A 24,561-nucleotide genomic window follows, 5' to 3' on the forward strand; every position below is an offset into this window, starting at 1 on the left:
AGGCCTTTTCCAATCTAAGAAAAACTGCTTCATATTGTTGCAGTTGACCCAGAAGTCAATTTTAACAATTTTTAAAGAAGAGCAGAAAACCAGCAAAACTAGAACAGCAAAATAAAAAAAAACAAGATTTGAAGATATAACCAGCCTTCCAGAATAACTGAAAATACTTTCAGTTATTCTTCAGAAATACTTCAGAATAACTGAAAAACAACATGAGAAACTGTTGTCTGGGTGTGTACACTTTTCCTCCTCTTTTACTCAATGCTACCGCAGATAGAATCTGTTTCTGTCTTGAACTTTTTGGTTACTTTGTTCAAACAGAAGGAGCATTGCCTTGAACTGGGTGTTAAGGACATCCAGCTATGCTTTTAGCAACTACCAGCTTTCTCTCACATATGTTGCTAAACAGACTATCAAGTAGTAACAGCTCTTTAGCTGCTATTGATTGGAGCTGGATTTGAACTCTAAGGTACAAATCCCCAGAGCCAGTCAACCTATCCAGCCGCTGATATTTGAAAGGGCAATGAAAGGCTGAGCTGAAAGTACATTTTTCTCCCAAGGCCGTCTGCTGCCTCACGCTTGCTTGCCTGAACGTAGAGGAGTTCAGCGTAGAGGAGCTTGGACACTTTTAGAAACCTTGTATGCATTACAAGCCTATCTACCTATAAAATGGAAATAACCAACCAAAAATATTGCCTGGAGCACAGCTGTGTTGTTATTACAGAGTTGATAGTCTTAAGAGGAATGTGTTGCCGGTGGGTAAACTGGGTAACTATTTCAGAAGAGTGTGTGAGAGAGCTGGACTGTGTAAAGCCTAGACAAGAAGAGAAGTTATGCAAAGGGCACAAAAGGCATTGGAAGAATTAATAGCAGACAGGAAAGAGGAGGCAGAGAAAATGGATCGAAAGAGTAGGAGCAAAAGGGACAATGAGAGAACGAAAGATAGGATGAAAGATTAAATAAGTAAGGCAGAACTGAAGAGAAAACAAAGCTGATGAGAGATATTAACGCAGTGGTAGGCAAGAAGTTTGTTGAAGGTAGTACAACAAAAGGGCAGACCTGAGTAAGAGATGGGTCTAAGTGACAAAGTACTGAAGCAAAGAAAAGGATAAGATGGGGATTGTTCCTAAGATTTGATTTGATTGAGAGTTGTGTATGAGAGATCCCATTCAAGGCCCGGTGAACTGAAGGCTTAGAATAAAATTATCGGAAGCAAGCAGAAGTCAGCCAAGGGGAAAGGGGAGTGATGAAGCTGTTTGAAATAATCTTTAGGAAGGACTAAGGGTGGTGGAGATTAGCAGAATGTGGGAATGGAGAGGCGAAAGGTTAAATAACACAGTAAATTGACTACTTTTATCAGATAGGAGGAAAGTGGAGACAGCTTGCAAAGCATACACAAGGGAGGAGAATATATAGAGGTGGGGTGGGGAAAAGGCCCCCTACTTGTAGTGATTTCAATTTTTGTGACTCCCTTGTGAATTCTTTGTTGTTCCTTTTGAAGGAGAACAGAAGAAGAATCTTGCTGGATTAGGCCAAAGACTCATCTAAAAGCCCTCTAGACTGGTGGATTTTTCTGTGTGAGAATATTCGGCGATATGCATTAGTTCTGGATTTCAACCACATATCATTCCACTTTATTAATAGTTCTGCAATGCTTCTCCAATGTTACCAAATTATTTTCCTCTGGAGGGGTACTCTTGCACTGCAGCGCAACAAAAGCAGGACAGTCCCTCCCTCAACCCAAACAGTTGTGATATGAAAAGTTACAGGATTTTTGCAGGAAGCTACAGGACTGAGCAGTATGGTAAAACTTTTGTTGGTGCAAAGAGGAATGAAGAAGGGATTCTGTACAACCTTCCAAATACCACCATGAGCACACATCACCATGAATGTACTGAGTCAAATATTCTGTTTCTCACAGTAGGCAACCACATGTCTCTTTTAGGAAACCCACATGCAGGACATAAGGGAAACAGTCCTTCGCCATTGTCAGCAACTGGTATTTGGAAACAGTCTGTCTCTGACCCATTAGAAGCTCTGTCCTCCATGAATTTGGATAATTCCCCTTTAAAGCCATCTAAGTTGATGGCCACCACCACATTTTGTGGAAGTGAATCCCATAGTTAAATCTATGTGCTGTGTGAATACATACTTTTGTATGTCTCTTGTGAGTCTTCCATCATTCAGCATCATTGGATGACCCACGGTTTAAATTTTAATTGCAGGGCCAGGGGAGACTTCTGTTGATTCAACTGCCACATGCTGGCTCAGTGTTTCATTGTGTACCCACCTGCAATACCCCAAAGTGCTCTCCCTGATCAGCCACTACCAGCTCAGATATCATCAGCGTACATGAAAATGTAATTAGTTTTTTTATCTGTTAACTTACAGTTAAACTGCACCTCCCATTTTATTGCTGATGGAGGCGTCGTTTTTTAATTCTTTGCAGTCTTTCTGTTTTTACTTTCCTTGAATAATATGGTGTTATCGGCAAATTTGACTACCATACTTGACTGATCACAACTCTGTCATCAGTCCCACTATAGATCCTTAGGGAGATTCCCCCCCTTATATATGTGTCCACTATGAGAATGTCCCCATGATACATAAGGGGGGCTGTGCTCTTGCACCAGGACTACTAAGTTTAATTTTTGACAAGAGACTTTGTCCTCACAAATTAATGGGAATGATTTGTTTTTAAAGAAATATGTGTAATGGGGCTTTAAGATTTTGCAGGGGTGATGGTGGTGAGATGAAGTAGAGAATTCTGAGCTGGTTTTAGCAACAATATGTTTAAGTACACTTGGGAAAATATAGGTGAGTGGGAATCCTTATCTGCTAAGTGACTAACTAGAAGGTGTTAATATGTCTTCAGGAAGAGAGCAGATTTAGGTTCCCTGTTACTGAGTATATTTTGAGGCTCTCTCTTCAAGCTTATGCAACAAATTCAAAGTCTCCTATTCCATGGGGTAAGCCCAAAAAGCTGCATTCCATGAGGCTTTTTGGGCTTACCAAAGAGGGCTTTTCTTACGTTTTTATCCTCAAGTATTTTTTTAACACATATGTCCTATCCTCATACTTTCCCAAGCTTTACAAAATTCCTCACCCCAAGGTCATTTCTACCTACCTCTGTACCCAAATCCTTCCACTTTGTATATTTCTATTTCTCCTCACAAGTTCTTCATATCCCAAGAGTTTGTTAGTTCTGTAAAATTATCCATTAATTATTGTTGGCTGTATATTCCCCTCTTTGCCAAAAACCCACACATTCCAAGGACTTGAGTGGATGTATATCATATAATCTGAGTAGTAATTTACCACCCCAAAGTGGTGAATTTTTATTTGATTTTACTTGTACATCTTCTCCTCACATTCTGCAAATTCTGGGAATAGGTTCTTGTTTTTAAAACTATTCCCCTCCTGTATCCCTTACAAAACAGAGGGCAGTATTTTAAAGAGGCTATTTATATACACTTCCCTCCAATTTCTCAAAATACAAAAAGCATATGCATTTTCAAAGCAACAGTAGTATAATACTGCTTCTAATAATAATAATGCTTTCTGGTTTTTATCTAATGGACAGACATGCATATCTGCAATTTTTGCTTGCTTTGAAGAATTTCTATTTGAGCTTTGTGTCTACTTCTTCCCAGATATTTTGCATCTATGTCCCCCCTCCCCAATTTTGAATAGCAGGCCAGTAAACAAAAGTGGTGGAAGAATTAAAGAACCTCTTACTGAGGGTGAAAGAGACTCTTGAGAGTCCCATGGACTGCAAGAAGATCAAACCTATCCATTCTGAAGGAAATCAGCCCTGAGTGCTTACTGGAAGGAAGAAGCTGAGGCTCCAATACTTTGGCCACCTCATGAGAAGAGAAGACTCCCTGGAAAAAGACCCTGATGTTGGGAAAGATGGAGGACACTAGGAGAAGGCGACGACAGAGGGCGAGATGGTTGGACAGTGTTCTCGAAGCTACGAACATGAGTCTGACCAAGCTGCGGGAGGCAGTGGAAGATAGGAGTGCCTGGCGTGCTATGGTCCATGGGGTCACGAAGAGTCGGACACGACTAAATGACTAAACAACAAAACAAACATGGAAACATTGTTTGTGTACACATGTGTAAAAGTGCATTAATCTTTCATTGTAAAAGGAGGTTGCCAAAAAGTGAAACTGGCAGTGTGTAAAGATTTGTATAATGTGGTGTGTATAAAGTACATTTATTTTTAACATTGTGAGGGGAAACAAGGCAGTAAACTGGAACATCTTTTAAGTGTGGTTACAGGTAGGTAGCTGTGTTGGTCTGATGCAGTCAAAACAAAATTTAAAAAATCCTTCCAGTAGCACCTTAGAGACCAACAAAGTTTGTCATAGGTATGAGCTTTCATGTGCATGCACACTTCTTCAGATACACTGAAACAGAAGTCACCAGACCCTTATTTATAGTTAGAGGGTGGGGAGGGGTATTACTCAGAAGGGTGGTGGGAATGGGTGATTGGCTGGTAGGAGTGGTAAACCTGTTGATGACTGTTAATGACTGTTAATGACTGCAGTTGGTCTTGCAGGAAAAAGCAAGGGATCTCATTATACATGATCAAGCTTTCTTTAGCACCTCACCCCTTGCTTTTTCCTGCAAGACCAATTGCAGTTGTTAACAGTAGTTAAAGGTCATCAACAAGTTCACCACTCCTATCAGCCAATCACCCCTCCCCACCCTCTGACTATACATAAGGGTCTGGTGACTTTTGTTTCAGTGTATCTGAAGAAGTGTGCATGCACACGAAAGCTCATATCTATGACAAACTTAGTTGGTTTCTAAGTTGCTACTGGAAGGAATTTTTATCGTGTGTGTGTGTGTGTGTGTGTGTGTGTGTGTGTGTGATGAATGTGAAGTTCTTTGAATATCTGAAAGTGCTGTATAAATGCTAAGCATTATTTTTAGTGTTTGTTTAAAATTTATTTTAGTGAGGGGAAACCCAGCCAGCCAGTAAATGAATGCAAAACACCTCCAAGTGGTGAAAGCATAATGAAAAGTCTAAATGCTATTATTAATAATATAATTATTATTGTTCAGTCTTTTTTCCCCTTTGTGTGAAGATGGGTTAGGGCAGTGATGGCAAACCTATGACACGCGTGTCAGACGTGACACGCAGAGCCCTCACCGCTGGCACGCGCCCCATCGACCCATTCGTGCTGTTGTCCCCCCCCATTTGTTCTCCCGCTCCTCCTCACGCTACAGCTTGTCTCCGCTGTTAAAACCCAGGTCCTATTTTGTTGTTGTTGTTGCTTGTAGCCAGAGATTGGTTTTTTAACCCTTTCTGTGCTGTTTTTCTGGCGCTTTGGCAGACTATGATTGGGTGTAACGGCATTTGTTTTTTAACCCATTCTGTAAGAAGGTATTATTCGTCATTTATTTCTGTTCTCTTCCCCCCCCCCAAAAAAGCGTAGCAGCTTTTGGGCATCCCCCCCAAAAAAGCAAAGCAACTTTTTCACCTCCCCCCCCCCAAAAAAACCTCCAAAACTTTGGTCAGCAGCTCCCCCCAAAAAGCTCAACAACTCTGGGCACTTTGTGATAAATAAGGGGTTTTTGGTTTGGTTAAATAATTGGTTTTTGGTTTATTAAATACAGTTATAAATTACAATAGTGGACCCAGGTGGCGCTGTGGTTAAACCACAGAGCCTAGGGCTTGCTGATCAGAAGGTCGGCGGTTCGAATCCCTGTGACAGGGTGAGCTCCCGTTGCTTGGTCCCAGCTCCTGCCAACCTAGCAGTTCGAAAGCACGTCAAAGTGCAAGTAGATAAATAGGAACCGCTACAGCGGGAAGGTAAACGGTATTTCCGTGTGCTGCTCTGGTTTGCCAGAAGTGGCTTTGTCATGCTGGCCACATGACCTGGAAGCTATACGCCGGCTCCCTCGGCCAATAATGCGAGATGAGCGCGCAACCCCAGAGTCGGTCACGACTGGACCTAATGGTCAGGGGTCCCTTTAACCTTTATAAATTACAATTATACATTTTTGTTATTTAAACTATAAATATCGCGAAATTATGGTTTTTTTTCTCGAAGTGACACACCACCCGAGTTATGCTCGGTCTTTTGGCGAATTTTGACACACCAAGCTCAAAAGGTTGCCCATCACTGGGTTAGGGCAAGTGAGCTAGTCAAAATCTTTAAAAGAAGTTTGTGTAATGTGTTTAAAGCACACTTTTGTGTAAAGCACACTTTTTTGGTAAGGGGAAGTGAGCTATTAAGACCGCAGCTCTTTACCTGTTTACCTAGGAGTAAACCCAACTCAATTCAGTAAGACTTCTGAGTAGACAATAATAGGATTTTGCTATGATTAAAGTTGGAAGTGTGCTTGTAGGTACATTTATTTTTTTCTCATGTGAAGAAGTGAGTCAGTATCTACCGGTAAATCTAGAAAAATTAAAAAAGTGTGTGTGAGTGATGACCAAAAATTGCTGACCACACGAAAGTGCAATATAAATGCTAATTACCAGTACTAATTTTCTAATTATTGTTTAGTTTTCCCTTGAGAGAAGGGCCAGTAAATTAAAGGATTTTATTAAAGGAATGTTTTTAAGGATTCAGGAGAGCAAATTTTATTTTTCTCGCCTGAGTAGTGAAATGAGCTTCAAAATTCATAAAGTTAGAAATCTTGAAGAAATAAATATGTGTATCTACGTGATACAAATCTCTTTGACCTCTTGAAAGTAGGCATACTTTCTAAGTAACAATGTTATTAATACTATTTCAATTAAGCCTGAGTTTTGCTTGTTTCTCTCTTTGGAGAAGCAAGTTAAGATCGATTAAGTTGGGGATATTTAAAGGGCTGTGTGTATGTGATGAATGCCCCCTCAATATCATTAACAATAACTTAACACAGGTGTGGTATTTTTGACCCCAAAGCTCTCCATGTTATCCTAGTTATTGTTATTAATAATAGTTATCATTGGGTTGAATTTATTTTTGTGAGCAAAGACATGATTTATGTTCCCTTTTTGCTTGTTTGAGCTGTGCTAAAAAGCACGTTTATATTTCTACAAAGGGAACAGTGTCTAAAAAGTCAATAAAAGTTGGAAATCTTTCAAGCTCAGAATTCTTCAAATTACTTTTAACTCTTCAAATGCTGTACACACACAGAGCCTAATCACTAATATTACTAATTATGATGAAACATGTTTTCTCTTGTGTGTATGTGTGCATATATATATAATAGCCTAATTACTAATATTATTACTAATTATTATGATTTTAAAACACATTTGCCTTGTGAGGGGGAGGCCTGATTATGATTAAATGACTTTTCCCCCTCTTGTGTATAATACTGTATTACAGTATATCAAATTATGATTATCTTTAAACAGGTTTTCTTTTCATGTATGTGTGTGAGGGGGAGGCATGATATACAGCCTAATTACTAATATTAGTGCTAAGCATGATCAAATACATTTTATTTATCGTGTGAATATGTGTGTGTGTATACACACACACAGCCTAATTCTTAATTTTATTACTAATTATTATGATTTTAAAACACGTTTTCTCTCTCTCTCTCTCTCTCTCTCTCTCTCTCTCTCTCTCTCTCTCTCTCTCTCTCTCTCTCTCTCTCTCTCGTGTGTGTGTGTGTGTGTGTGTGTGGCGCCCCAGGAGACGTCTAGCCACCCAGACCGCGCTTTAAAGTTGGGACCTGTCGAACGGAGCGTGTTTTCGCGCATCCCAAAAGTAACTCACTTTGATTTTGGAAGCAGGTCGCTTGCGAAGCGGCGGCGGCCAGAACCTGAGCCAGCGCGCGAGGCGGAGCCAAAACGGCGGCGGTGGCGGCGGCTGCCGAGCTGGGGGGCGGCTGAGTCGGGGGCGGAGCAAGGGCGGGGAGGAGGCAGGCGAGGCAGGCTGTGCCCGGCAGGCGAGTCGCTCGCGTCGGCTGCTGCTGCTGCTGCTGCGACGTCTCCCTGCTCTCCCTCGGTCCTTCTCTCTCGCTCCCTCTCTCTCGCTCCCCGGATCCGAGCCACCTCCCCGCGCGCCCTGCGCCCCGCTCCGCTCGGGCATGGCAGCCCCTCGCCCCTTGCTGCTCCGCCGCCGCCGCCTCCTCCTGTTCCTGCCCGCCGCTTGCTCGTCTCCATCAGCGCCCGCCGCTGCGCCCGCCGCCTCGGCTTCCTTCTCTTCGTCGCCTCCGCCGCTGCTGCCGCTGCTGCTCCTGCTGACCAGCGGGCCGGGCCCTTCGGCGGGGGCAGCCGCCAGAGTAGAACCGGGCGGAGGAGCCGGCGGGAGGAGCGGAGGCAGCCCGTGCCGGGAGAAGACGGTGACGGTGTCTACCCTGCCGGTGCTGAGGGAGAGCGACGTCGCCTGGAGCAGCGGCGGCGGCGGCGGGAGCAGGAGCCCCCCGGTCGGTTCATCCTCGGCAGCGGCGGCCCCGGCTGCTGATTCTTCCTCTTCTTCGTCGTCGTCTTTCTCGGCTGCTGCTGCCGCCACCTCACCGGGCTCATCGCCCCCCGCGGACTCGCGGCTGCTGCTCTTCGTACGGACCGAGGTGCCCGGGCGCGTCGCCGTGCAGGACGACCTGGACAACACCGAGCTTCCCTTCTTCACGCTGGGTAAGGTGGCGGGGGGCAGCGACCCACAACTTGGGTGGGTGGGTGGGAGGGGAAGGGGGTGGGGTGTTCGCTCAGAGGTGCCTCCGTCCTGCCCTCTGGCCTTCTTTGTGGGAATTTATATCTGCCTGTCGGGAGCTGCTGCAAAAGTTGTTAGGCGACCCCCTGGGGTGGGGTGGCATCTCTTTCTCCCCCCTCCTCCCCGCAATTTATGGAGGCAGCGCATGCGACCCCTGGGATGGGGCAAGAAAGAGCTCCTCTCCTTTTTGTGGGATTTCTTTCTCCCCCCCCCCCCATCTATCTATCTATCTATCTGGTGCTGCAAAAGTAGTTAGGCAACCCCCTGGGATGGGAAGAGAAAGATGCTTTCTCTTTCCCCAAATTTGTGGGCATGAAGAGAGTACTGAGGTCGCACATGCGACCCCCTGGATAGGGCAAGAAAGACTTCCTCCCCCCCCATCCCTTTATTGTGGGAATTTCTATCTATCTATAGCCTGAGGGTGGGGATATAAATGAGCTTGCCTTTCTCCCCACCCCCTTCCAATTTTTTTGTGGGCATGGAAGAGAGTATGGAGGTAGTACAAGCACATACGACCCCCCAGGATGATGCAAGAAACACATCCCTCCTAGAGGTGGGGGCATAAAAGGAACTGCAAGGATTGCCCCATACCTTCCTCCTCCTAGTGGGGTGAGGGTAGAAAGGGATGTATTCCCCCTGACCCCTTGGTGAGCATGGTGGGTGTGTAAAGGTAGATAGGTTTGCCCTCATGACCACACATAATATGGGGATAGGAAGAAGTGTCCCCTCCTTATGGATGTAGCAGGAGTACATCACCCCCCCCCAAAGGGGGGGAATGTAGAAAGACGCCCTTTGTGGGCATGCTGGGAGTAGACCATGGATATATGCTCCATCCACTTTTCTGAGCCTGGAGAGCTGAAAAGGTGCTCCTCTTGGCATGAGGAGGCAGCAAAGAAGTCGAGCATACCCCCTCCCACCCAAAAGGGGTGGAATGGGGTGCTGACACTCCCCCCCCCATGAGGGAATGCAAAGTAGAAGGGTGCAAAGAGATCTGCCAGCTTTCCCTGAAATGTCTCTTGGAAAGGTAGACTGAAATGGGGAGGTGGTTGTAGTGTGCAACCATTACTTACTCTAGGTGCTGTGCAACTGAAAAAAACAAGAACAAGTCCTTTGTGAGTTACTTGCAACCGAATGTACAGAGAGGGAATAGGTGATGTCTAGATCGAGGTGAGGAAAAATGTACAGTATAGCAAATGTGAGGTTTACTCCACAGAACTGCAGGTGCTCCTTGAAAGGATGGGCTAAAATGGGGATGTAAGATGTAGTGGATGACGGTGCCTAGTGTTGCGCTAGGTGCTGTGCATCTTAAATATAAGAACAAGCACTTGCTAACAGCTTATTGGAATGGCTTCAGCTACACATATAAATAATATTCCTGTAACATCTTATTGGCTAATGCTCTGGGGAGCAGGGGCCCAATTGGCCCATGATGGTTGGGGAATGTGGTGGGGAGTGCAAGGCTTGCTATACAGGAGTTGTGACTTTTCTATCCCCAATTCTCCCTGTGGGGATACATTGGAAGATAGGTAGGCTTGTCTTGTCTCCATGTATTCACATTGGAACGGTGGGCTGGAATGAAGGAGCAAGATGTTGTGCATTAATGTTGTGCTGGGAATTGTAAAAATCAAAAGCAGCCAATTCCCTGCATAGTTGCATACAAAAATTTGCCCACTAGGACTAGGAGAGAGAGACCCTACTTTGGGGATGGGGTTGCAAGTTTACTATGCTGGGTTGCAAAAGAGATGCCCCATGGGCACACTTACTGGGGATGGGAGAAGATCATGAGAGTAGTGAAAGCCCAGCACATAGGATAAATGGATTTGAGTGAGGGGATAACACAAGGGAAGGTATGGGTTTATTGAATGGCACACTTTGCAGGAAGCATTATATGTGCATTTAGGCAGGCGAGAACAAGATTCAGCAGAGTGGGCGGGAGGGCAGTGGCATATATTAGAAAAACCATTCAGGAGGTAGGTGGACGGATAAAGGAATTGTGTACATTGGTGAGTAGAATAGGAGAAGGGCATGTCTTGAAATGGTGCGTTGGAGGGAGGGATGCTCATGTGCTGAAGGCTGGAAGGATGCAGTGCTGTTCACAGACAAGAAGATTATTGGAGAAGAAGGGCATTGGATGAAGAATATGTTTCAGATGGCTATGGGCGGTTCAGTAGAAGGAGACACTAGGCCAGGGTGACCCTTCTGTAGATTGAAGGGAGCACACCATATCACAATTGCGAGCGGTGGGTAGGTAGGTGGTGGGACCCAAAGAGTGAGAGATAGTATGGAAATGAAATACTAAATAATAATGATAATAATACTCACTGATAGGTGAAGAGGATGCTTTGGAATTTCAGGGTTTAATCAATCCTAAAGTGATGGAGAACCAGTTGCAGGTGTTCCTTAGATAAAGTGAGGCATTGATAGGAATGGGTAGGTTTGGGAAGAAGTGATGATAACAGCTGTGGAACAGCCCGCTGCAGCAATTTCTTTGGCAGGAAAGAAGGAGATGATGTACTAGGATGCAATGTGCAAAGTACCAGTCATGTGAATGTCCTGGGAATGGACGTGAATGCATAATATGATGGCCTTGTGGGGTAGTATACCAGGCACGGAGGTTAATCGGGTAGGGAAAGAGCCAGTTTCAGACTACAGCAGGTTCTCTCTTAAATGCTGCAGAAGAAAGGGGGCAGGGATCCAAGATCTATGGTAGTGTAGGAGGAGCCGTGTGTGTAGATTGGGAGGGGTGGGAGGAGAGGAAGAGATATCTTGAACATTTTTGGGACTATGTGAAATTTCTCTAGGTTGAGAAGGCTAGTCCAGGTTAGGAAGTATAGAAAACCCAAATTGTTGTGCAGCTTGTCTGCATTAGATCGTATCAATAGTCTATAAACATTTAAAACTTTTTCTTTACTTAGGGCAAACTAGCCACGTTAAAAGCTGTGTACTGTGATTATTATTTTTCTTTTTATGTTTGCTAGGATGTTATAAATTAATAATAATAAGTTTTGTTTAAAAAAGAAAATATTTTGCTGCTTGAACAACCCCTCATGTACATTTGGAAAATCTTGCGATGGATCTAAATAAATAGTACTCAGAATAAGGGAGGTAAATGCAAGTTAGCTGTGCTCTGGGGAGTGACAGAGGGTGGGATGGAATTTGCATTGGTGGTGGTATGGGATTGTCTTTGCAACAAATTCTTGGTGGCACCACCATGGGCCAAAACAGAATGACTGAGAACTGTGAAGCGGGTAGGCATTGAGGGTCAGGAGAAGGAAGGCTGTGCTCCATTGAGTGGGAATGTTAGGAAAGGTGATTATAAGGTGTGTGGCCTGGAGGCTTGCTTCAATTGAGGTTGGTGTATAGGGGAACAATAATGAGACTTGTTTGGTTGGTATTTTGCAGTATATGTATAGGATTCTAAGCGCTTGTTTGACCCACAGTTGCTCTAGGCAACAGTGGAGAGGCTGGGTTAACTCCTGGCAAAGCTGCTGGACAACTTGTTCTTCAAGTTGCTATCCCTGGCTTCTGGTTTCTTCTGCTCCTAGTTAGGACAACTAGGTAAGAGTGCTAACACTATTGATTGACTGTAAATGATTTGGCTTATGCCTTATTTCTGTTCATGGGGGGGGATGAAAGAGAGAGAGAGAATGCCTTGGGCAGAAACATGTTTGTCAATATGATATCCATACAGTTTCCAGAGCTTTGCAATGGGTTCATTTGAAGATGCTAAGCCGTTTATAGGTTTTCTTGCCATCTCCTGTTCCTCCCTTGCAGTGTGTGCTGGGCTGAGTAAATTGTCATTTCCATCCTTCAAGGATTGTTACCTTTGTCCCTGTGGATGTTTAAATTTAGGCCACATCTTAAAATGGAAAGTATCTTTCCTCTCCCCTGCCCCCTTTCCAAGCTGCCAAACAGTTTGAATTTTGTAAAAAGACATTCTTTATGCTGAGGCAGGAGTCTCTTTAGTGCTGCTGTCACTTTGCTGTGGCTTGATTTCCTTCTCTTGCAATTGATAGCTTAATTATCTTTTAGCGCTTTGTAATTTCCCCCCTTCCCTTCTTCTGCTTCCTGGTGCGTTCCATGTCCCCCTCCTTTATGTTCTCTTCGTCTGGTTTTGGAACGAGATCTGCAAACCTGCCCAGTATCTCTTGCTTTGGAGGAAACTCTGCTCATCTCCAGTGTGGCAAAACAGACTCTGTTTTGAAGCTGGATGGTGGAGTATGAGAGTTGCGCAAAGCGAAGGCTTTGTTCTAATAAGTATCTTGTATATAAATATTTTGTTCTTATTATTCTCATTCTAGTTGTCGTGGTCTGTCACTTGAGTGTCTCTCCAAGCTTTTGTGTTTGCTCCAAGCTTCCAAGGTTCTCTCTAGTGGGAAGAAGAGAAAGGAACAAACGCCTGTCATCCTGTGTGTACCTTGTTGCTCTTTTGCTCTAACATGGTGTGTTCCTGCCATGCCTTGTCAGGGTTGTCGTGTGTATCACAGCTAACTTGTTATCCTCACTAAAAGTAAACTGTTTAGAATTCTGCATCCAGAAGCAGGCTCTCTGCTCTGGCAGAGAACAGCAAAGGCAGTCTGTTGATCTCCACACAGCTCCTCTTTTATCTACCAACTTCTTCCCCTCACTGACACCTCAAAACCTTGCTGTAATTTGTGGATCTGCTTGGCGTTGTGCTGCTGCTGATTGGTGCTTAACTAGCTGTGGTTGTGAGTCCCCCTCACATGTCTTACATAAACTTAAATGTGTCAGGCTGTTGTGTAGGTACACATATATGCCTGAAGTGCAGCTGTCCTGGGCAGTCTTTAGAACACTGGCTATGTTTTTTAAAGCATTTTTTTTTGCTTTGATCAGGGAAAGTATATTGCTGATGAAAAATACAGCTTTCTCCATACAGCACTGAGCTCCTCTTAACCCTTCCCCAGTGATTTTAAATGCTGTTTTGTTTTGTTTTGCTTATTGTAAAATAATGCAAGAATCGCTAAGTAGAGCTTTCTGTTGAATGTGTTTATCTCACTAAAAGCACAATTTTATACTCTCAGTTACACTGGGTGATGAGGTTGCAGGATTTGGTGAAAGCCCTGTCACGCTAGTTGAAGTGGATTGAGAGTATGCTGCTACTGCGAAAGATACGCCAGAGACTGGCCAAATAAGGTGGGGTTGTGGCCAGCTGTAGGGTCTACCCATACTCCTTGAGATCATGGCCATGGTCGTGTTGACAGTGCACTGGACCTGGACCTGGAGTAAGAAGTTTCCCCTCTTACCGACTTCAGCAGAAAGGATGTTTAAAAATTAGCTGCCCCTGCATTGAGGGCCACCCCATCCAAAGTCATCACAACAGAGCAACTTTGCACATAGTCACAGCACTCTACCACCCCTGGGTGTAGCCAGGGGGCGCAGGGGAGCAGCTGCCCCCACTAAATCAAGTAATCAAGTAAAAATCCTTAACTAACTGAGGTTTTTTAAAAGGTAAAGGACCCCTGACAGTTAAGTCCAGTCGCAAACGACTCTGGGGTTGCGGTGCTCATCTCAAACTTCAAGAAAGAAGATTCCACCTGAACATTAGGGAGAACTTCCTGACAGTAAGAGCTGTTTGGCAGTGGAATTTGCTACCAAGGAGTGTGGTGGAGTATCCTTCTTTTGAGGTCTTTAAGCAGAGGCTTGACAGACATATGTCAAGAATGCTTTGATGGTGTTTCCTGCTTGGCAGGGGGTTGGACTGGATGGCCCTTGTGGTCTCTTCCAACTCTATGATTCTATTATCTCGCTTTACTGGCCGAGGGAGCCGACTATTTGTCCACGGACAGTTTTTCCGGGTCATGTGGCCAGCATGACTAGGCTGCTTCTGGCCAAACCAGAGCAGCACACATAAACACCATTTACCTTCCCGCTGAAGCAGTACCTATTTATCTACTTGCACTTTGATGTGCTTTGAACTGCTAGGTTGGCAGGAGCTGGGGCTGAGCAATGGGAGCTCAATCCGTCATGGGGATGCGAACCGCCGACCTTCTGATCGGCAAGCTCTAGGCTCAGTGGTTTAGACCACAGCGCCACCCGTGTCCACCCATAAACCCCATGCTACCATCTCTGTGGGGTCATGGGGGCCAAGCCCCTCCCAACTTTCAGCGAAGGGGTTGTCCCCCCAAGTTCTGCAAAACAACATCAAACCTTGGGTTACGTAAAAATATACTCAATAACCACACGAGACGTAACTGGCTGTATTCTTGCAAAATAAAGTATACTATTCACTGTATCATATATTTCAACAGAAATGAGTCATAATGTTTAATGGAAAAAGCAGAAGACCCAGTGGATCAGCTCATACTCTAATCAGTTCATGGATCAGGTCTAAACATTTGTACGTGTCTGTTCCACCTGCGTCGGTTCATAAAGTCCCAGCAATCCACATAAGTAGTTTCAGTTCCACAGAATCCTATCCCAAACATCTCCGTGATAACCTTCCCTTAGGTCAATTTCTATGATTAAAACGCAATTCATCGGACTCACAAGACTTTAAAGCCCATTCAAAAATACTTTCTGTATCCTTTTTACGAGGTTATCCAAACTCAGTTATAACAACTGCCATCCAAAAAACACACTTAAGAGAGAGGCCGACCCTTCTTACATCTGTTTCACATGTTAATACCGTATAAGATCTTCGTGTATTTACGCTTCCCTAGAATACAACCATATGACTTTTGACATTGAGAAAATCATTAGGCGTCATTGGCATATTCTTAAGGACATCCTGGGGTGTGAAAACATTCCCCCTTTTGCCCTTTTGTTCCTTGCTTTGCACCTGAGCCAGTCTGTGAGAAGTGAAGAAACTTCTTTGTTTCCCCGACCTCAGCACCACCTGATCCCTGCCCTGCTTGCTTCAGAAAGACTGCTTGGATCTCTAATGTCTTAACAAATGAAACTGATCTGTAGAAAATGTAACTTGAAAAAAGAGACATTGCACATACTTTTGTAAACCAATAAATCTTTAATAGAAATACATTAAAAAGAAAAGGAAAGAAAGAAAGAAAGACTGCTTAGATGCTGGACGAGAAGCGAAGGAGGTGGGTGTGAAACTCGTGAGTGGAGGTGCCTCCCTGCCCATCCACCACAGCGACATGGCCGGCTGTCTTGGGTAGCTGCCTGGTGGGAGCGAAGAGGAGCTATGGTGTTTATGATTATTAGGGCAGGCAAGAGGATGTGGTGGAGAAGAGCAAGCAGCTGCCTTTTCCCTCCCTCTGTCCCTTTGACTCCATCCGTCTTGGTCTCACCTCACTCATATCCACTGAGAGAGGGGTAGACCTTGCCTGTGTAGAGACACCAGTCCCACGGGGCTCAGACTTGCTCTTCCCTCAATAGTTGTGAAACTCATCCCGCCCATCCCATGCTCCTCCCTACAGCTTGTCTTCCTTGAACCTGCCAGAGGAATGAGCTTTGCTGCTAGAGCAGATTTTGTTGGGGAGAAGGAGGAGACCCTGAAAGGAGGGGAGAAGAAGATGAGAAATTGCAGTGTGAGCGGCAACTGTGTGTCTGCTTTGCTTGTTGTGTGTGAGAGAGAGCAGTAGCCAATAGCAGCATTGCCTGGTTGCCTGCCTGCCTGTTTTAAGGGCTGAACTGAGGAGTGGGAGGCTCCAGTAAGCAGTTCAACTCTCGCCTGTGCAGCATTCAGCCAGCCTTGATCGGCCAGACAATTTTTGAACGGGATAACCAGAACACATTATAAATAATGCAGTTAGGAAAGTCACCAACATCAACAGGGAGAGTCTATTCTATAAACGGACTAATATTTTGGAGCACAGAATAGCAGGTGCATTTGGTTTTTCATGTTTGCCCACAAAATTAATACTCAAACATTGGCATGTAGTATCAGTAGTATCAAACTTTATTTGGATCACAAACCAGCATAAGATGAAACATACGGAAAACTGAACACATAAGACTTAAAACAGATACAGGTAAGGGATAAAAACTAATAATTAAAAGGTGATTATACCATTGTTGTTGTTGTTTAGTCGTTTAGTCGTGTCTGACTCTTCGTGACCCCATGGACCAGAGCACGCCAGGCAGGGCAGTCTCGAGCAGGTCGCGCGCCCTGGCGCTGAGGGGCGGAGATCGCTCCGGCGCCCCCGCCCTTGCAGGGCGCCACCAGGCGTCTACCTAGCACCGCGCCACCAGGGGTCTACCTAGAGCCGGCCCTGATGCCAGGCACTCCTGTCTTCCACTGCCTCCCGCAGTTTGGTCAAACTCATGTTGGTAGCTTCGAAAACACTGTCCAACCATCTTGTCCTCTGTCGTCCCCTTCTCCTAGTGCCCTCAATATTTCCCAACATCAGGGTCTTTTCCAGGGAGTCTTCTCTTCTCATGAGGTGGCCAAAGTATTGGAGCCTCAGCTTCAGGATCTGTCCTTCCAGTGAGCACTCAGGGCTGATTTCCTTAAGAATGGATAGGTTTGATCTTCTTGCAGTCCATGGGACTCTCAATAGTCTCCTCCAGCACCAAAATTCAAAAGCATCAATTTTCTGAGGTCAGCCTTCTTTATGGTCCAGCTCTCACTTCCATACATCGCTACAGGGAAAACCATAGCTTTAACTATACGGACCTTTGTCGGCAAGGTGGTGTCTGCTTTTTAAGATGTTATCTAGGTTTGTCATTGCTTTTCTCCCAAGAAGCAGGAGTCTTTTAATTTTGTGACTGCTGTCACCATCTGCAGTGATCATGGAACTCAAGAAAGTAAAATCTCTCACTGCCTCCATTTCTTCCTCTTCTATTTGCCAGGAGGTGATGGGACCAGTGGCCATGATCTTAGTTTTTTTGATGTTGAGCTTCAGACCATATTTTGCACTCTCCTCTTTCACCCACATTAAGAGGTTCTTTAATTCCTCCTCACTTTCTGCCATCACTTTGTGTCATCTGCATATCTGAGGTTGTTGATATTTCTTCCGGCAATCTTAATTCTGTCTTGGGATTCATCCATTCCAGCTTTTCACATGATGTATTCTGCATATAAGTTAAATAAGCAGGGAGACAATATACAGCCTTGTTGTACTCCTTTCCCGATTTTAAACCAATCACTTGTTCCATATCCAGTTCTAACTGTACCTCCTTGTCCCACATAGAGATATTTCAGGAGACAGATGAAGTGATCAGGCACTCCTATTTATTTAAGAACTTGCCATAGTTTGCTGTCGTCCACACAGTCAAAGGCTTTTGCATAGTCAGTGAAGCACAAGTAGATGTTTTTCTTGAACTCTCTAGGTTTCTCCATAATCCAGCGCATGTTTGCAATTTGGTCTCTGGTTCCTCTGCCCCTTCAAAATCCAGCTTGTACTTCTGGGAGTTCTCGGTCCACATACTGCTTAAGCCTGCCTTGTAGAATTTTAAGCATAGCCTTATTATACCATACATCACATAAAAAGATAAAGACAAGGACAAACATTTAAAAGCTACTATAAGGGAAAGAATGTAAAGGAGCACAGGTCTTGCATTTTGGACCTTCAGTTTAGGCCTAGTTTGTGGCACAAACCATCCTTTGATGAATATCCATCATGGCAGCGCAAAATCTAGCCACTGAGAATGTAACACCTGGGTTTTCATCTTGAAGTAGTATGGAGGTATAAAGTTGTTCTGTATGACCTGGAAATTTATGTAGTACAGTCGTACCATGGATCCCGAACATCTTGCAAGTTGAACATTCTGGTTCCCGAACGCCGCAAACCCGGAAGTGAGTGTTCTGGTTTGGGAACGTTCTTTGGAACCCGAACAACCAACATGACTTCCACGGCTTCTGATTGGCTGCAGCCAATCAGAAGCCATGCCTTGGTTTCCGAACATTTTGGAAGTCTAACGGACTTCCAGAAAAGATCCCGTTAGACTTCCAAGGTACGAATGTATAGGCAAGATGAACCTAACTCGTGTATAGTACTGGCAGTGAAAAAAGGCATGTTCTGTTGTTTCCAGTTGCCCAGAGCCACATGGGCTTTTCCTTTCCTCATACGGTGTCTTCCTAAAGCGGCCTTTCTGGATGGCTGAAGGGAGGGCCTGGCGATGGGCCAGAGTGAAAGCCCTTTGTTGTTTTGGAATTTCAAGCTTGGTATTAGGTCTTTGGGAGGTGAGGTGTCTTCTGGTTTCACTGGTTAAAAATTTCAGGGACCTGGCTATATCTGCTTGGTGTTTTGTATCTTCCACACACTGTTTAATGCATTTTTTTTTTTGCTTATCCATACCCCATTTCGAGGATAAAGCAGATCTGGAGGACTTGGGGGCGGAAGGCAAAAGTGGGCAGAGCAACAAATTTACTTTTCTACAGCAGGCTAGTTTCTATACATTTGAACATAGCCCTCTTTATTTTTCATCCAGGTGAGCAAGAGGCATCATAAGAGTTCAAGAAGATACTCCAGCTAGTCAAATGCACTCAATGAGGGTGTAAAGCTGCCTTAGTAATGGATATGACCTGAGATGAGGGTGTAGCCCGGGTGTGGGGAGAGTGCTGATGGCCAAACAGAGACTTGGAGACCACATTTGGCCATATCCTAAATTTGCCAGTCTCTTTTCAGAGGCACCCCCATCACAATCTGTTGTTGTTGTTGTTGTTGTTGTTGTTGTTGTTGTTGTTTGCATATAAAGAGAAACATGGCCCACCCTACTGGGGTGAAATCTGTCTACTAATCAGGATCACTTTAGACTTATTCTTTACCCACAGGCAATGGGGGGGAAGAGAGAGCTGCAATTGTCCTCCACATTTCAGAATAACATTGTGCTGATTCTGTGTTAGTGTGTGAAGCAGCCTTAAGCCTGACCGCATATGATGTGGCTTACTTGTTACTAAGAAGCATGGAATGGTAGGCTGAGGTTATAGTCCTGGTACCAAGAACTTGTATGTTTGCCACATTAAACTAATAAAACTTGAAACTGTGGGGACTGGGTTGCAAAGAAATGCAGTTTCCTGGAGAATAACAATAACATCGCTTTAGAAAATTGCATCCGCGAGCTATTGCTGCCCTTGCAATTGAGAGAAATTCCTGTGCCAGGGTTTAGAGTCAGTCTTCTATAAATGTGTGCTGGCCATCCCTACATCTTCTGTGAGTGTATTTCCTCATGGAAATTCTACTTTGTGAAGAAGCCCACCCTTTTCTGCCTTTCATGGCAGGATCTAGTGTTCTAGTACTGCAAGAGAGGAAGGAAAAAAAGCCCACTCCCATTTGCTTGTTTCCACATGATGCATACTTTAAAAAAATTCTATCTTTGTTCATCTTATCTGCCAGAAAAGAATGGTTAGGGAACATTTTTTTTTCTGAATTCCTCTGATGTCATCTGTTAGCAACCACTTATCATTAATGGTCAGGGCTGAAAACAATAATGGGCAGTGTACACTCTTTTCTCTGTTTGCTCTCTCTGCCCTACCCCTTCCCTTGCCACTTTCTTGAAATTAGGCCAAAAACTCCAAGTTCCCCATGTCTACTTTTCAAATAAAATGCCCCATATATTGAAACTTGTCTTTTGGTTGCCCTTTTCTGTATTTTCCCCAACTTTACAATAACCTATTTGAGATGTGAACAGAATTATGCAGAGTATTCCAAGTGTGGTTGCAACATAAGTTTGTATGAAGGCATTGCAATATTGTCTGTTTTATTTCCAGTCTCTTTGATCCCTGGCATGGGATTTTCCTTTTTTTCACAGCTGCCAGCAGACACTGGGTTGTTTTTGTTGAGGTATCCATTACAACCCCAAGAACCTTTTACTGATCAGCCCACTGTCAGCTCAAAGTTTTAAGATGCATTGCTTATATTTATTGTGCATTGACCTGCATTTCTCATTTTTTTTGTGAAATGGGGATTTTATGCCCATTCATATGTTTTAGAGAAGTCCTTATAGTTTATTGTTGGTACCAACATGAATATTTTTGTGCCCTCCCCAAAGTCAGTGGCATGCTGGCACACACACACACACACACACACACACACACACACACACACACCACTTTCCAGCTTGGTATTGCAGAGAAGAGTAGAAATAAGATTTAGTGTACAAAAATAAGTGCAACAATCCAAGCATTACCTCTTGCTGTCTTGGTCTAGGATGCAAATAATTGATGACATGTCCTTTAGGGGCATCAATCATACCTTGTCTCATAGCTGTAACTGTTGAAAAGTTATGACAGTTCTTTTTACTCATCACATGCCAGAGAAGTATTTTAGCCCACTAGGGGGTGTTGGTGACTGGATGGAAATGCTTCTACAATAAGTTTTCAGCGCTGAATTTGGCTTACAGTAGTTTTTAAATTTTTATTTTTAAGTAGCCCTTATGAGTGTGAGGATAATTATTCCAACTAACCATCAGAGCCCAAAAATAGCTTTGTGGATTTGATTGCATGATTACTGCAGGGGATCACTGTCAGAAAACCCTGCTCCTGACTTCGTTTTCTTAGTCTCCTGGGAGCTGTTAAAATACATATGATGTGGTCAACCTTTTTTGCGCATGGAATCATCAGCTTTCTCTGTTCTCCATAAACTTGCCTCTCTGTTCTGCCCTATCTTGGTGTGGCTCCAATAAAAGAAATGTTCATACTGTACAGTATAGAAATTGGAGAAACAAACTTTGTTCACTACGTTTTGAGTTCATACCAAAAAGTGTGCTTTTGTCAGATAGATGTAACAGATTGCTCCCCTCCCCATAAATGCTCATAGATGTTTCCTGTAGATCAGGATGCACTGATATCTTGCGGTGCACATCTTTTTTCTTTCTTTTGTCATTTTCATCACCACAAAAGACTGCTGGCTCTGAACTTTAGACCTTTTATATGAGAAGGTCTCTACTCTTTCAAATATATATCGTAATTTTGTTGGCAGCCATAATATTTCTTTCGTATTATTCTGTACCTACCTTATTTCCATCTCATTTTCTTAAACTGTGAAATGCTAGGTTAACAGAGCAGAATGTGAGTGTGTCACCAGCTTGCACGGGTGTTTTTCTTTATCAATAAATTCACTTTGTATATTAAAGGTAAATTTTCGGGGCTTGAATTCTGCTGTGTTGCACAAGGACAACCTTCTGTCCTTTTAGGGTTGTTATCTGATATGAGTTGATGATCTAATAAGAGTGAGTATAGGAAAGGTTTTCACAAGGGGCTGAATCCCCAACACAGAACTATACTACATCGCCAATCAAGTATGCCACATAATCTCTTACATTCTAGATGAGACAATACAATGGGTACACTTGGAGAGAGACATATTTGAAAACACCCCCACCACAGCATACCTATTCCTCCCAAAGAAACTAAGGAAAATCCCCACAACATTAAATCGGTTCACGCATACCATGCTTAAAGCATGGACGGAAGAAGTAGGCAAACTGTCCCCAACCCCATCCCCACTATGCAGCACAAAACCTCCAGGTAAAAACCTGGGAAGCCAACGACACAAGAAATACAAGACAAACTAAGGGACACCCAGATACCCTGGCTTACACACCACCAATGTCATGCCTTCTTAAACAATCCAGTAGTAAAATCAGCAGCAACTAGATCCTTAACCACCTTTGAAAACCTTCTCCTAACAGCAAAGGAACAAGGCAAGGGGATGGTATCCACAATATACAAAATATTGCTCCAAAACCCCACAAACTCCCTCGATGCAATCAAAAAGCACGACATAGGCTATGAAATTAACCCCACCCAATGAAGTGGAATGTGGTCTAAACCTCCCTTTAAATCCATCTCAGCCAAAAGTAGGGAACTCATGCTGAAACTCACAAACAAACAAGGACAAAATTACAAACCTTGTAATAGAGGAGAGAGCACTCGTAGACATGCAACTCCATTGGTACAGCTCTTCAGACACAGGGATACATTATTTTTAATTATATGGCATGAAGAGTCAAAGGCCTCTAGAGCTTTTGCCTGTTCCTGCAGGCTGTTCTAATGTTTTTATTATGGCTACAGCCCTTTGTGCTTCTTAAACAGTGACCAAGTGAAATTTGCTTTTCAGAAAACTTGTTTGGAAGTTGTTTGGATCCGGATTGTTTTCAGACTCCTTTTTACCTTCAATATTTCCTCTTGTGCACAAAGTAAAAATCCTGAAAACTGTATTGAAAGGAGATCAGGATAATCAACTATTCCACTTTGAAAACACCTCCAGATGTTGCTGCTTTGCAATTTAGGAATTACCATTCCTCCTTAATCTCCTTAAAAAGGTAAAGGTAAAGTTACAGTTAAGTCCAGTTGCGAACGACTCTGGGGTTGCGGCGCTCATCTCGCTTTACTGGCTGAGGGAGCTGACGTTTGTCCGCAGACAGTTTTTCCGGGTCATGTGGCCAGCATGACTAAGCCACTTCTGGTGAAACCAGAGCAGCGCGCGGAAACACCGTTTACCTTCCTGCCGGAGCGGTACCTATTTATCTACTTGCACTTCTGACGTGCTTTTAAACTGCTAGATTGGCAGGAGTTGCGACCGAGCAACGGGAGCTCACCCCCGTCGCGGGGATTCGAACTGCCAACCTTCCGATCAGCAAGCCCAAGAGGTTCAGTAGTTTACACCACAGTGCCACCCGCGTCCTTTCATCTCCTTAGATGGTAGCTATAATCCGCAAATTCTTAACACGATTCTGACTTGCGCACAGATCTATAAAATAGCATGTTTGTTTTATAAATTTAGATTTCATGGATCTGTCCATGAATCAGACTATTTTCCCGTGATTTGCAATTGTTTTTTATATCCTTGAATGCAGATATGAAAATGACCTACCAAGCTGCATTTTGTGAACTTAATCACTAGATTGTGTGCGTTAGGAAAGGGTGCTGGTTGGAGCTTTCTTACAACGAAAAGATAAAATAGCGGGTAAGATCTGAATTGGCATAATTTCTTCTTTCTGCATATCATTTTTGTGTCATGTCTGCTATGTTGTAAACAACTACATTAAACAAATGCCTTGAGTGCTGTGGCGGAAGGGCAGTAAATAAAAAATGTGCACGTAAAACTGTGTATGTGTGTTTGACACACGCCCTGTTGTGCTGTGAAACAAACTTGGCTTCTTCAGTGCAGAAGCTGGTTCCCAACCAGTGCTATTTTTCTAGAAAAAAAGGTGCTGGAACTCACCACGAAAGCTTTCCTTGTTCACTTACAATGGCAATGGTGCCCACCTGATAGATCCGGCAAGTTCCAGCTGAAAGAAAAAAAGCCCTGTTCCCAACTATTGTTTTTGCTAGTGCATCCTTCAAAGGACACAGATTTTGTTATTTGGGTATAAAAAGCTCAGGATTTGTGCCCCAAGTAGTACCGTTAACATAATTGTTTCCATTGGATATGACCAAAATAGTCTTATCAAGTAGAGTAGCAAGCTTCCAGACTGAAGAGCACTTACCTCCTGCAGAACAGAACGAATCCTGCTGAGCAAAACTACTGAAGGGAAATTGTGATGGAAGCAAGACACAGTCTGAGAGCTCCCTGTGGTGGGAATTGAGTTAATGTCTCCTGAGTCAGAGGATGAGGTGCTCTCGCTTTTGAGGCAACCTGCCAACATGCAGGAGGTGTCCTGTCAGCATGCATGCCTTTGGTCTTTCCAACAGTGTCACAGTGTAGGGCACTGAGATGTGTCTACACTTACATTCACACTGAGGGGAATAAACGAAATAAGGAACAGATTCTGATTCTGGTTTGATTCATTTTGTTGAAAATAAGGGTCAGACTCAAACTGGTTGGTTGGCAATGGCAGTCTGCTGCCAGTGTGGTGTAGCGGTTAAGAGCAGTAGACTAATAATCTGGGTTTGCGTCTCCGCTCCTCCACATGCAGCTGCTGGGTGACCTTGGGCTAGTCACACTTCTTTGAAGTCTCTCAGCCCCACTCACCTCACAGAGTGTTTGTTGTGGGGGAGGAAGGGAAAGGAGAATGTTAGCCGCTT

General features: G+C 43.9%; 1 protein-coding gene across 1 annotated transcript in view; it reads left to right on the plus strand.

Annotated features, from left to right (window-relative positions):
- Positions 1-7,928: 7,928 nt before the first annotated feature.
- Positions 7,929-24,561, plus strand: part of ASTN2 (astrotactin 2) — a 605,773-nt gene continuing 589,140 nt past the window's right edge. The window contains 1 exon segment of the mRNA XM_035112940.2: positions 7,929-8,593. Coding sequence (XP_034968831.2) covers positions 8,047-8,593 — 547 coding nt within the window. The 5' untranslated portion in view covers positions 7,929-8,046.

The sequence above is a fragment of the Zootoca vivipara genome, chromosome Z, assembly GCF_963506605.1.
Source record: "Zootoca vivipara chromosome Z, rZooViv1.1, whole genome shotgun sequence".
NCBI classification, from domain to species: Eukaryota; Metazoa; Chordata; class Lepidosauria; order Squamata; family Lacertidae; genus Zootoca; species Zootoca vivipara.